Source organism: Thalassophryne amazonica, chromosome 2 (genome assembly GCF_902500255.1).
Source record: "Thalassophryne amazonica chromosome 2, fThaAma1.1, whole genome shotgun sequence".
Taxonomy (NCBI): Eukaryota; Metazoa; Chordata; class Actinopteri; order Batrachoidiformes; family Batrachoididae; genus Thalassophryne; species Thalassophryne amazonica.
The window spans coordinates 84,905,451-84,918,481 of record NC_047104.1 but is presented as its reverse complement, the minus strand read 5'-3'; the positions used below and the strand labels follow the sequence as shown (position 1 = coordinate 84,918,481).

Genomic DNA, 13,031 nt, shown 5'->3' with positions numbered 1-13,031 from the left:
TCCTTTTCTCTCAAAAATTCTTGAAAGGGTAGTTGTAAAACAGCTACCTGATCATCTGCAGAGGAATGGTCTATTTGAAGAGTTTCAGTGAGGTTTTAGAATTCATCATAGTACAGAAACAGCATTAGTGAAGGTTACAAATGATCTTCTTATGGCCTCAGACAGTGGACTCATCTCTGTGCTTGTCCTGTTAGACATCAGTGCTGCTTTTGATACTGTTGACCATAAAATTTTATTACAGAGATTAGAGCATGCCATAGGTATTAAAGGCACTGCGCTGCGGTGGTTTGAATCATATTTATCTAATAGATTACAATTTGTTCATGTAAATGGGGAATCTTCTTCACAGACTAAGGTTAATTATGGAGTTCCACAAGGTTCTGTGTTAGGACCAATTTTATTCACTTTATACATGCTTCCCTTAGGCAGTATTATTAGACGGCATTGCTTAAATTTTCATTGTTACGCAGATGATACCCAGCTTTATCTGTCCATGAAGCCAGAGGACACACGCCAATTAGTTAAACTGCAGGAATGTCTTACAGACATAAAGACATGGATGACCTCTAATTTCCTGCTTTTAAATTCAGATAAAACTGAAGTTATTGTACTTGGCCCCACAAATCATAGAAACATGGTGTCTAACCAGATCCTTACTCTGGATGGCATTACCCTGACCTCTAGTAATACTGTGAGAAATCTTGGAGTCATTTTTGACCAGGATATGTCCTTCAATGTGCATATTAAGCAAATATGTAGGACTGCTTTTTTGCATTTGCACAATATCTCTAAAATTAGAAAGGTCTTGTCTCAGAGTGATGCTGAAAAACTAATTCATGCATTTATTTCCTCTAGGCTGGACTACTGTAATTCATTATTATCAGGTTGTCCTAAAAATTCCCTGAAAAGCCTTCAGTTAATTCAAAATGCTGCAGCTAGAGTACTGACTGGGACTAGAAGGAGAGAGCATATTTCACCCATATTGGCCTCTCTTCATTGGCTTCCTGTTAATTCTAGAATAGAATTTAAAATTCTTCTTCTTACTTATAAGGTTTTGAATAATCAGGTCCCATCTTATCTTAGGGACCTCATAGTACCATATCACCCAAATAGAGCGCTTCGCTCTCAGACTGCAGGCTTACATGTAGTTCCTAGGGTTTTTAAGAGTAGAATGGGAGGCAGAGCCTTCAGCTTTCAGGCTCCTCTCCTGTGGAACCAGCTCCCAATTCGGATCAGGGAGACAGACACCCTCTCTACTTTTAAGATTAGGCTTAAAACTTTCCTTTTTGCTAAAGCGTATAGTTAGGGCTGGATGAGGTGACCCTGAACCATCCTTTAGTTATGCTGCTATACACTTAGACTGCTGGGGGGTTCCCATGATGCACTGAGTGTTTCTTTCTCTTTTTGCTCTGTATGCACCACTCTGCATTTAATCATTAGTGATTGATCTCTGCTCTCTTCCACAGCATGTCTTTTTCCTGATTCTCTCCCCTCAGCCCCAACCAGTCCCAGCAGAAGACTGCCCCTCCCTGAGCCTGGTTCTGCTGGAGGTTTCTTCCTGTTAAAAGGGAGTTTTTCCTTCCCACTGTTGCCAAGTGCTTGCTCAAAGGGGGTCGTTTTGACCATTGGGGTTTTTCTGTAATTATTGTATGGCTTTTGCCTTACAATATAAAGTGCATTGGGGCAACTGTTTGTTGTGATTTGGCACTATATAAATAAAATTGATTTGATTTGATATATAGAGATGTGGATTTTGGGCAAGAGATGGAAATTGGCTCAGCTTGCATGTCTCTGTAAAGCTAAAGTGTGTTGGATTTCGTGCCATCTAGTCATAAGGTTACAGATTGTATTATGCTGTCTGTTCATATTTTCCGTTCTTTAGGGAAGGGGATTCTTGTTCTATTGTCTTTTCTTGTGATATACAATCTGTATATGCATCAGTTTAATACAAATTAACATGCTTAAACACGTTATCCTGCACTAGTAACCAGAAGACAGTGGATAGTGGAGCAACCACTTCAGTATCCCAACTGCACTGCACAATGTGTAAGATGGAGCAAGTTATGTCCCTTTTAGACTACTGGACCAACATGGTGGTGCAACATGGTGGCTTCCATGAGGATGCACTCTCCTTTGTACATTTGAAAGGCTCATTCTGAGTTAAAGAATACAATGATTCACAGTTGCAGGCAAGTATACACTAATAAAAGATGGTTAGGAATGCTATACTCCATTTCTGCCGATAAACAGCCTTAAACCCTACACAGAGTAGCTGTAAGTGCATCCGACTTATGAAAAAATAAATATGAAAGAACGATGCATGAATAAATTACTCTGGGTGTGATGATCAAGTCTACAGTGTAGTTAGACCATTCCCTCGGGTTACAGGCTGTAGGTGTTATATCTTGTCCACCCAAACATCGCCATTAAAGGAATAACCCTCTTACCACAAGACTAACAATCTGGTCATGGCTGCAAGTACAAGAGTAAAGTCTTACTGGCAACAGGTAGAAGACATTTGCAGAGTGGCGTTCCAACACTGAGCGACTATGATAGAACCCAACAACACCACGTGATAATTAATGTTCCACAACTTTTATTTTAAACACAAAAAAAAAATCTTCTAATTCTGCATTCAGCAGCCATCAATCAGCCTCTACTTATACAAGAACTTTCCATATTTTACACCTTTGGACACCGCCCCCCAATATATTAGTAACTGTATTCTATGTGTTTTGTGGAATCTGGGCCACCATTTGAATTTTGGTAGAAATTCTGTGAGATCTCATGTGGTGTGAAATCATGGAAATGATACATATGATAATGCCTGCATGATGCTCTTGGATTAGTAGTAGCAGTACTGCAACACACTGCTCATGCATTGTTAATACTACTGTATTTTCTCAAAGAGTGTCAAAGGCATTACTCATTGGTAATCCATTACCACTTGGGATACAACTATTGTACCCATGTCCTAACAATGTACACTATACCTGGAAGCATACGTAGCAGCCATGAGCAGGTCTGGCTGTTGGGGTAGTTACTAGGATAGCCAGGGCTAAGGATTACTCCTGATGATGAAGACCGCTCCTCATTGGCTGGACAGTGAGCTAGAAGGGTCATAGACATACACCAGTTAGAATAACAAAACTCTGTAAAACTGCATAAAAAAAAATTAAAAAAAACACTTGTAGGAGCAAATCATCATTGATCGTTAAAGATGTGGGTTCTTTCTCCTGGTCATCCATCAGTTATCTAAGTGGAATTTAGATTTTGAAATTGTTGCTCCAGATGCAAAAATATCAATCATAATTGAGCACAAAGACTATCTGTAAAATTTAAAAACATGTATGAATACATTTTCCTTTAAAATGCCCATTTAGTAGCCTCAGGTACAAGGAAGACACAACTATTTTTTTTTCAATATTGATCCAGTATGATGCAATTTCATGCAAAAAAAGGCAACGTGATGGCTCACTCTCTTACAAAAGAGCTTCACTTTTACCCACATCTATAATGGAAAGCACACTGTTCAGTCCACTTGAAGGTGAAAACTAAGTATATCTTTAATGCACAGCTATATGTAGCCAGGACTGACGTGATATATAAAATGGTGCACAAGTTGTTCCTTACATATCTCAGTTATTCCAAATGAACTTTACAATAGTGCCAATAAATGGATGATCCTAAACGAATTACGACAAATAAGCAATACATTATGATTTATTGGCCAACTATGCCTACGATGAAGTTAAAATAGATATACATAATATTGCTTCAAAGCAAACTCATGTAAAACTTATTTTCAGCTAGTTTTCATGATGAAAACCTTAACACTGCATGGACCTGTGTTGTATTAGTCATTGCTGGTAAGTTGATTAGTAACTGTGTGCAGTTGAAAGGAATTTGCCTTTACAGAAATTTCTCTAAATACGTTTATAAATCATTTGCTAGTTCTGAATCACTTTTATCTCACCTCCACCTTTATCTTTCCCTTTAACTAAATCTTAATTCAGCAATATCCTAACTTTCTCTATGTCACCACCTCATTATTGGGTCATTCTCCCTCCCGTTTAATAAGCAGATCAGGCTGCAACAAAGTGGCAAAAAGCTACAATATACATGTGTACTTAGCCACAAATAACACAATTTTTACTGCAGTGTTATCAAGTGTTACTGAACAGATTGTTATTTAATACAGCACATTTAAGGTACTGTTTTCCAATTATTTAACTCAGATTTGATTGTCTTCACTGTAAAAGTAGCTGCAGCCAAGCTCTTGGCTTGCTGCAGCCCCTAACTGAACAGACTAGTCAATCAGTCAACCAGTCAACATTGAGTTGATGCTCTAAGCTTAATGTCAACTAGTCACTGATCGTGTGATTCTGCCCCCCCATGCACAAGAGTCTAAAGTTCTATTCAGACTGGCAGTCAAATTGGATTTGTTGCGTATCTGATTCAAATGTGATCTCACAGACAGAATGCTCACATTGTATATACGTAGCTAGTGATCATACCATGATCAATCTTTGCTCCACACACCACCGGCTTACACTGCCACCTCAAAATGCGAGAGGAACAAATAAAGGTGTGGGTTCAGTGATGGATTTCCAGATGTCTGGAAATCAAACATTTATGAATGACTGCTCATCAAGTTGCTCCCAGTATGTTGTGTGAGGAACTTGCATGGCAGCACGCTGACATTGGTTTGTGAATGTGAATGGGTGAATGTGAGGCCTTAATGTAAAGCGCTTGAATGCAGTCCATTTACAATTTTTACCAAGTTGGAAGAGGACTAAATTTCAAGGAACAAAACCATCATAAACATTAGAATGTTTGCCTGGACATAATTTATTTGGTCTTCTAATGACATTTCAGTCTTTCTTCTTCTTTCACAGTTAATTGCAAGCTGTAGCATACATTGTTGCTGGTGTTATTTCTAGTTTCCTTTCAATATATGCATATGTGTTCATTTAAATAGTTTTGACTTTAAAACGTCTGAAGTTATTCAACCCCTAAACTGCACAGAGTGAACTTAATTTTAAGCTCATATGTGAAATAAAAATGGTTTCAGAGTCAAGTGTTGGATACTGCCTTACCTTGACAGGTTGGGGGTGGACCTTCAAAGAGCAAATGGGAGTTGAGTTTGCACATAAGCTCCACTTTCCCAACCAATGTGTATCCAGGTAAACAGCGATACTTTACAACATCACCTAGAAAGCAGTATGAAACCTTATAAAGTCATCATCACACATTTAACAAGTTCAATCTTGATTATTGTACAAGACAAATTGTTGAGATAGCCTTATGTGAAATGTTTGTGTAATAAGTAGAGAGTGGCTGAAAAATGGTAAATAAGATGGCTGTGTGCTCCACATTGAGACTTTAAGTTTGACAGCCTTGTCAGCTTTAACAGGATGGAGATTTACCACCTGTCAGTGAGATTTAATGCATGCTTCAAACATTCCCCCCGTGGGATGCTGTGTGCATGTCCTCACCATACTACCACTATCCACTTTAAGTTTAAAACTGTGCAACAGAGCAAACAAAAAGAACATCTTTTCCTCAATCTTGTTTAAAGATTTTATAATTGGCCATTAAGCTGACCGAGTCTGTGCCGTCTCTGTGGAAATCCACGCTGCCAGGGTTTGGGAATGCACAAACCACAGTACCTGTGCTTAGCAATTCTGACAGTTTGTGAAATTTATATGTACGATTACACCTAACTAGTTCCCTCTGGTCCAGACACTGTCACAGGGAATATGACTCCATTCTTTGGATGCTTTGAATTAGATGACACCACTGTGGTGTAATGCAAGCAGTAATAATCTGAGGTCAAACAAACAAATCCTCACTTTACTGTTATATTTAGTGTTCTGTTGTAGTATTGTACAGCAACTCTATAAAAGTGATGTCACTGCAAATGACAGACATAATTATTTTTCAGTATGCAAACAGGAAAATTTCCTTCATCCTGAAATCAAGCAAATACAATCATGTACTTTTAAAAGGTTAAATAAATCTACCCTGAAATTTACATCTCACTTAAAAATGACCACCATCATATTGGGAATAATAAGAAGTTGACATTTCAAAATGTTAATTTTCTGCAGAGGAATAACACACTTTGCAAGAAGTGAGGAAGTTCTGTGTCTGAATAGGGGCAGAAGACTATGGTAATATCTGGGGATTTACAGGTTTTGTAGATTTCAAAGGTCATCAAACTTTACACTGGACAGCTCGACTAAGGCTAGTATCTCACTGGGCTACAGCTAGTGGAGAGGAGGTGTAGGCACAAAATCAAGTGAAAATAGGCGAAAAGGTGACAACTTTTTCATGTGGAATCTCACTGAATTGGTCCTTGTGACACGTGCACGCATGGCTGCCGACTGTTTGCAGAATACCCTCCGGAGTGGTGGTGTAAATACAGCCACAAATTTCGAGCACTCTGCACACATACTGCACAACAGCCACTGCCATACTGTGAGGCACACCTGCAAAAGTCAAGCGGTACTAGTGTGGCCTTTGCAGGTGCAACGATTTACATGCCACACGACACTCTCCTGAATGTTAAGCATCACTGGCGTGGCTGAAATGATCATGCATTTGCGCACACGGTGCTCAGGATGAATATGGATGATTACATGGTTTGAAAGAAGTTGTAAAAACTCCCCTAAGATTAGGCAGAAAAAGCACTGAAAATAATAATAAAATAAATAATGAATAATACTAATTTTCCAAAGATGGCCATCTTGCTGTGAGGCAACAGTGCTAACCATTAAGCCACCATGGCGTGGCTCCTCTGTGACAGGACAGGATGCATGGGCACCGTGACCCTTTGGAAGCACTCCGATAAAAATAAAATAAAGGAATGAATCCAGAGCGCTGGCATGCCTGAAGGATCTGAGCCTTAAAGTTCTTTCCAATGTGGTTCTTAAAAAAATAAAAGACAAAAATGAAGCTGGAGCACTGGCATTGTCCTCATCCCCTACACTAGTGACGTCCAGCATGCTGTCCATGCTGTGCACTGGGGTCATCGCTGGCCTGGCAGCGTTAAATTTATTTCCACTCAGAAAAGTAATTAAATAAATGAATATTTAAACAAATAAATTTGTGCAGCTCCTTCGTGGAAAGAGAGGATGGGTCCAGCCCGCTGACGTGCGTGCACAGCAGGTGGACACTGACCCGGCTGCATAGCTAGGTGGTTGAACGCTGCTGGACTCACTCAGCTTACTCCAGAAGTGCTCTTCCTGTCCGATCATATAAAAGGAAAAGTGTGTTTCAACCCATTTCAAGTTGTCTATGTTGCTCGAGTCATGGAGACTACATGGAGAGGGGTACAAGACGCGTATCTGACTGTCTGACAAAGAAATCTGTTGCTCAAATTTTTGGTCTGTTCAAAAATCAAGTAACACGCAGATGTTGCCCTGTTATTCTGGTGAGGAGATGGCAAACGTAACATGAAACTGCACAAACTCCCTTCCATCTGCAGGCTGTCGTAGCCCAGTGAGACACTACCCTAACACAAATCCATGGGGATTTGAAAAGTAATTATGCCCCGATGCTGTCTCAAAGATCTATACTTGCATCTAGTACACATTAGGAACTTATGTTTGCTAAATATTTTTTATGAGAGGTGTGTGCAGAGGTGGTGTTTGTGTGGGTGTGGTTTGTGCAAGGGGAAATGCATACATACACACACCCACCCACCATTTGACTTTATATAGAGAGCAGAGCAGAGCACATGCCTATACTTTAATATGAGGAACCGTCCCTCTTGTACCACAGTATGAAAGAAGTGGGAAAGAGAGACTGACTGACCTCTGCAACAGGCCATGTGGGCACTGAAAGACATGATGGCATCGCATTGCTCCCTCTCAGTGTGATGTGGCCAGCGGGAGTCACTGTGCAGTTGAACACAGTAAAACCTCACTCCCCAGTGCCAAATGATGCTCTCGTGATAGATGCTAGCCCAAGGGTTTTAGCCTCTTGGTTAGAGTGCATGCCTCATGTCCCGGAGGTTGTGAGTTTGTGCCAAGAGTGAGGATGATGCAAAGTATGCCAAATAGGTACTGTGAGCCAGATGATAGTGAAATTTTGGGTGTGTGTGAGTGTGACAGGGCCAGCAGGAGTCACTGTACAGTTGAAGTCAGTAAAAGCCAGACAACCAGACACTACAGCCCATGGGGTTTAACCTCGTGGCTAGAGTGCCTGCCTCCTGTTAAGGAAATTGTAAGTTTGTGTCCCAAGTGAGGAAACACAATGCAATGGTTAAATAAGCAAGGCAAATTGCATAGCCAAACAGCTAGATTTCATCTCCAAATTTAGTAGTAAATTAATATTCTTAATTTTAGGTGCATTATGTGATCACATTTCACAAAGGATGATTACCTATCTGGAAATCTTCATCTTCATAGATCATGTCTGCATTCTCCACAACAAGGGGAGGAGGGCATTTCTTCAGACGGTAAGCTGGAAAGAGATGTAAACAATCTGAATTAGTCACCTCAAATTTTCTCACATTGAGCAAAAAAAATATAATAACGTCAACACAATGATTGTATTCTTAAAGTGGGTGTCACTAGTCAATAAAATGTCAAATGAGCTGATTATTATGAACAAATAACTAAAGAATTATCAAAATATTGTATTTTGTTTCATTTTGGTGCTATATCCCAAGAGAAATTAAGTCATAAACATGGGGAAATTAGCTTGATTTCACCTGCCTCTGACAAACACTGAGAAACCTTAAGCTGTGAGGAAAATGAATTTTGGTGACACTATCTCGGGTCCCTCCTCTGAAATGAATGGGGGGGAGATCTAATTTTTTACAGTGTGAAATCAGTGTTTTTTGTAGCCTTTGATGGTGAACACATTAAAATAGGGGGAAAATGTATTTAGTAGGGATGTCGTCACATGATTAATGTTGCTTAATAAGTGGACAGATTTTCCAAAGATAATATTTTGTTCTGACTGTAAAAAAAAACAAAAAAGAGTGTTTGCTGTTTAGGCACTATGGCGAAACAATTTCCTTTGGAATTAATAAAGTTTTTTCTCAATGTTATTCTTTCTTATTCTGAGGAGGAAAGTGAGAGGGTTTTTTTGTGCGTGTCATACAAACAGCAGAAGTGAAGCCCAACACAGTGTGAGAATAATCTTTAAAACATGATGGATCTAACCACAGATTTTATCCTTTCCTTTTGTGAGGCCAGGAGAAAATTCATAACACAGTGTCTTTCCTCTCCCAAAAGCATGAAATGGGCCATGTATGTGGTCCATGGCATCGCATTGTGCCATGCTAAGCTAAGCTGTTATGTGCAGCGACACCGGCCAGTCTTGTTGAGCAAGCTGCTACTGTGATCACGGAGTCCAACAGTAAGGCAACGGTAATACTTTTAATAGGAACTGGTGCCATGATGTGCACCAGCTTCAGGATTTGTGTTACTGGCCAAGCTGAGCTAAACCGGTAGCTAAGCTAAGTGCTACCACGAGCCCCACAGCACATCTGGAGAAGAAGGCTGGCGCAAGGAGCTGCTTTTGTGTGGAAAGAACACAGCAGAAGTGAAATCAGACTTAACAGCATATAATCATTATTCAGTCTTATTGTGATGTAAGCAATGTTGTTGTTTTGTTCAGTTTTTTTTTTTTTGTGAATACACAGCAGGTTATAAAGAGGTGGAGACGGACATTTGTTGATCGTAAAATACAAGAACTTGATTTGAAAGCCAAGTTAAAGCCATATTAAAACCATATAAAAGCCATATTACATTTGGACACACACACACACACACACACACACACACACACACACACACACACACACACACACACACACACACACACACACACACACACACACACACACACACACACAAAACAGTCCAGATTGACTGTGTGTCCTGGTGTAAGTCCTAAACTGGACTGTAGCTGCAGGCACCTTAGGTCAGTTTTATGACTGAAATTAGCTCTGAATTTGTGTGCATTTTGCAGACACTGTATGGCTAATATTATTTTTATCAGCAACATCAAGACTCGCACATGTTAACGAGTTGGAAATAATGATTCATAATCTAGTTTGTATATTTTTTTTTTAAAGCTAGTGTTTATTGGAGTGCAATATGTCCTTTAAATTTATACTAATGAGAGGAATTTGTTGAGATGGTTTATTGCTACAACACAGCCATGTATTGTTTCTGTTTTCATCTGCAGTAATTCAATCAGTTGGTGAATTAGAAAAAAAGGAACGAGTGAACAATGTTCTTGCTTCACATCAAAATCTTACTAAATAAATTCATGTGAAAACAAGACACTTTCTGTTTGTCTGCCAGCACACTGAGGAGCTACTTTGAGAGCTTCATTGTAAAAAAAAAAAAAAGTAGTTAAAATGTGGGCGATCTGTCTTTTTCATACATAGAGAGTCACTGGGCCCATCTTACAAACATCAAACACACAGCAAATAATATATTGTGACCTTAAGGCAGCATTTCATCAACAGCCCAAAGTTCTCATTAAAAGAAGAGACATACTACAAGCATTATTATGGACATTTCCCCTCAGAAGGAGATGTGAAGAAACAGGGTCCAGGGTTGCATCATTTAAAATATGTTTCTTGTGGTTAACAACAACAACAAAGCAAAATCCTGAAATATCATTAGATGAACTTTTTAGACGCATAAAGTTTACAAATCTGAAAAAAGCTAAACTTTAGTGTAGTTAAAGATAAAACCAAAATAAATAATTGTGAACAAGCTCACAAAATGATAACCCTGTTCTGCCAGACAAGCTAGCGTGGATCCATCCATTGTCTATACCCGCTTATTCCAACTGAGGGTCATATTTTTTGGATGCACTGTACAGCTTGAATTTAAAATAGAAAATAAAGGAAAAAATAATATAACATTAAGCACCACTAAGAAAACAAATTAATTAAATAAATACCGATTGGGAAAACAACATTTTACTGTAACTGAAGCTGCAATAAAAATACTGATAAATACTCAAAGGGTTAAAGTATTTCGCATCAGAAAAAAAAAATGCTTTTATGTCTGTTTCCATTCATCAGTGGTATATGTATAGACAGGTGGGAGATGGGGGAGTGAAAGAGTGAGTGATGCAGCAAAGAGAGATCTGGAACCAAGAGTAAGAGGAAGAGGGCAAGAAAATGAGCAGTGGGGATGGTTGCAACAGAATTCTGGATGCCGTTGAGACGAGGAGACAAAGTAAAGTGAAGACAGGCGAGAGTAAGGCACACTGGCATTCACATTGGGAGCACGCATCAAAGACAGAAAACAAAAAACAAGCCTTGGGATGTCCCTTTGCCTCTTTTGTGCCTCGGTTGCTGCTGATATCACCTGTTCTCAGGGCTGGTCCCACTCCATGATCAAATTCCTCAAAGACAATAAATACTAAAGAAGCAACATGACTCGATGGTGAAAGCAGTGTTCCCCCATGGTGACAGCAAGTCCCTCGTACAGGATTTTAAAAAATTAAACTTTACTTTTCTAAACACCTGAGTGTATAGGCGTGATGGATGTGTTGTGGGGCAACAAAGCTGTTTCCACTATCACTTGTGCAGATGTTGCTTTTGTGGACACTAAAGATGGATTCTCATAAGATATTTCTTTTTACTAGTTAAGGTTAAAGATGAACAATCCCATAATTAATTCTTCATTGTTAAAACAACATTGTGTGTAAATGTATTTGGTCCCATTCAAAGCAGAATTTATTTACTGCCAGAAACACAAGTGATTGGCAAATGATACAATTTTTATTTTGCCTTTGCACACCACCACAATGGAATTTAATGAGCAGACTTTTAGCTTGAATTCATGGGGTTTAACAAAAAATCACATTTTCGATTTATTAATAATGGCATAGTCCCTTCATTTGCAGAGCCCATAATTAACAGTGTAATCCAACGAGAATGATTGTTTTCATCATCAATTTTATAGCCTGTTTTCTTGAGACAGGTCAGGGGGATGATACAAAAACATGTCCAGATCACTAATTATGTCTACTGTTCATATGTCTTGGCTTAATTTACATCAATCATTAAGAAACGGAATATAAGATAAGAAATCTGGGCTTGAGTCTTCCATTTTCCTTCAGGGCAACAAAAGCCAAAATTTCACATCCTCGTTTTTAGAAAATACTTCTCTCTACCACTCCATCAATTGTTTTATATATATATATTTGTTGTTGTTGTCCTTTCGGCTGCTACCATTTTGTTTGGGGTCACCACAGCGGATACAGCAAGATCCGCAATGGTATTTAGCACAAGTTTCAACCGTAAACCTTCCTGATGCAACTCCAGTTTTAGCAAGAGAAATACACACAGCCAATGGTGTTCCAAAGAGGTCTCCCATCCAAGTACAAACCAAGTACTGACCTGTCTCCCATCCAAGTACAAACCAAGTACTGACCTGATAGGATTAGCCTTAAACACAGCAGACTGGCTGATATATATACGAGGTCTATTAGAACAGAAACTGACCTTTGTATTTTTTTCAAAACTTTATGGATTTGAATCATGTGTGATTGCGTCAGACAAGCTTGAATCCTCGTGCGCATGCGTGAGTTTTTTTAAGCCTGTCGGTTGCGTCATTCGCCTGTGGGCAGGCTTTGAGTGAGCACTGGTCCACCCCCCTCGTCGGAATTCCTTTGTCTGACTTCTTCCTGAGAGATTGGCGCTTTGCTTGATCAAAATTTTTTCAGGAACTGTAAGGCACATCCAAGTGGACACCATTCGAGAAATTCAGACAGTTTTCGGTGGTCAGGTGAGACCAAAATAGAACTTTCTGGTCTTAATTCCACTTGCCGTGTTTGGAGGAAGAAGAATGCTGAGTACCATCCCAAAAACACCGTCCTTACTGTGAAGCATGGGGTGGAAGCATCATGCACATGGGACAGGACGACTGCACTGTATTACGGAGAGGATGACCGGGGCCATGTATTGCGAGATTTTGGGGAACAACCTCCTTCCCTCAGTAAGAGCATTGAAGATGGGTCGTGGATGGGTCTTCCAACATGAC

At 39.5% G+C, this 13,031-nt stretch overlaps 1 protein-coding gene across 1 annotated transcript in view; it reads right to left on the bottom strand.

Annotated features, from left to right (window-relative positions):
- Window positions 1–13,031, bottom strand: part of LOC117503844 (CUB and sushi domain-containing protein 1-like) — a 2,069,078-nt gene that overhangs the window by 281,885 nt on the left and 1,774,162 nt on the right. Inside the window, exons 47-49 of the mRNA XM_034163109.1 lie at window positions 8,392–8,472; window positions 5,100–5,213; window positions 2,994–3,110 (exon numbers count right to left, since the gene is read on the bottom strand). Of these exons, the coding sequence (XP_034019000.1) occupies window positions 2,994–3,110; window positions 5,100–5,213; window positions 8,392–8,472 (312 nt within the window). The remainder of the gene's footprint in view (window positions 1–2,993; window positions 3,111–5,099; window positions 5,214–8,391; window positions 8,473–13,031) is intronic.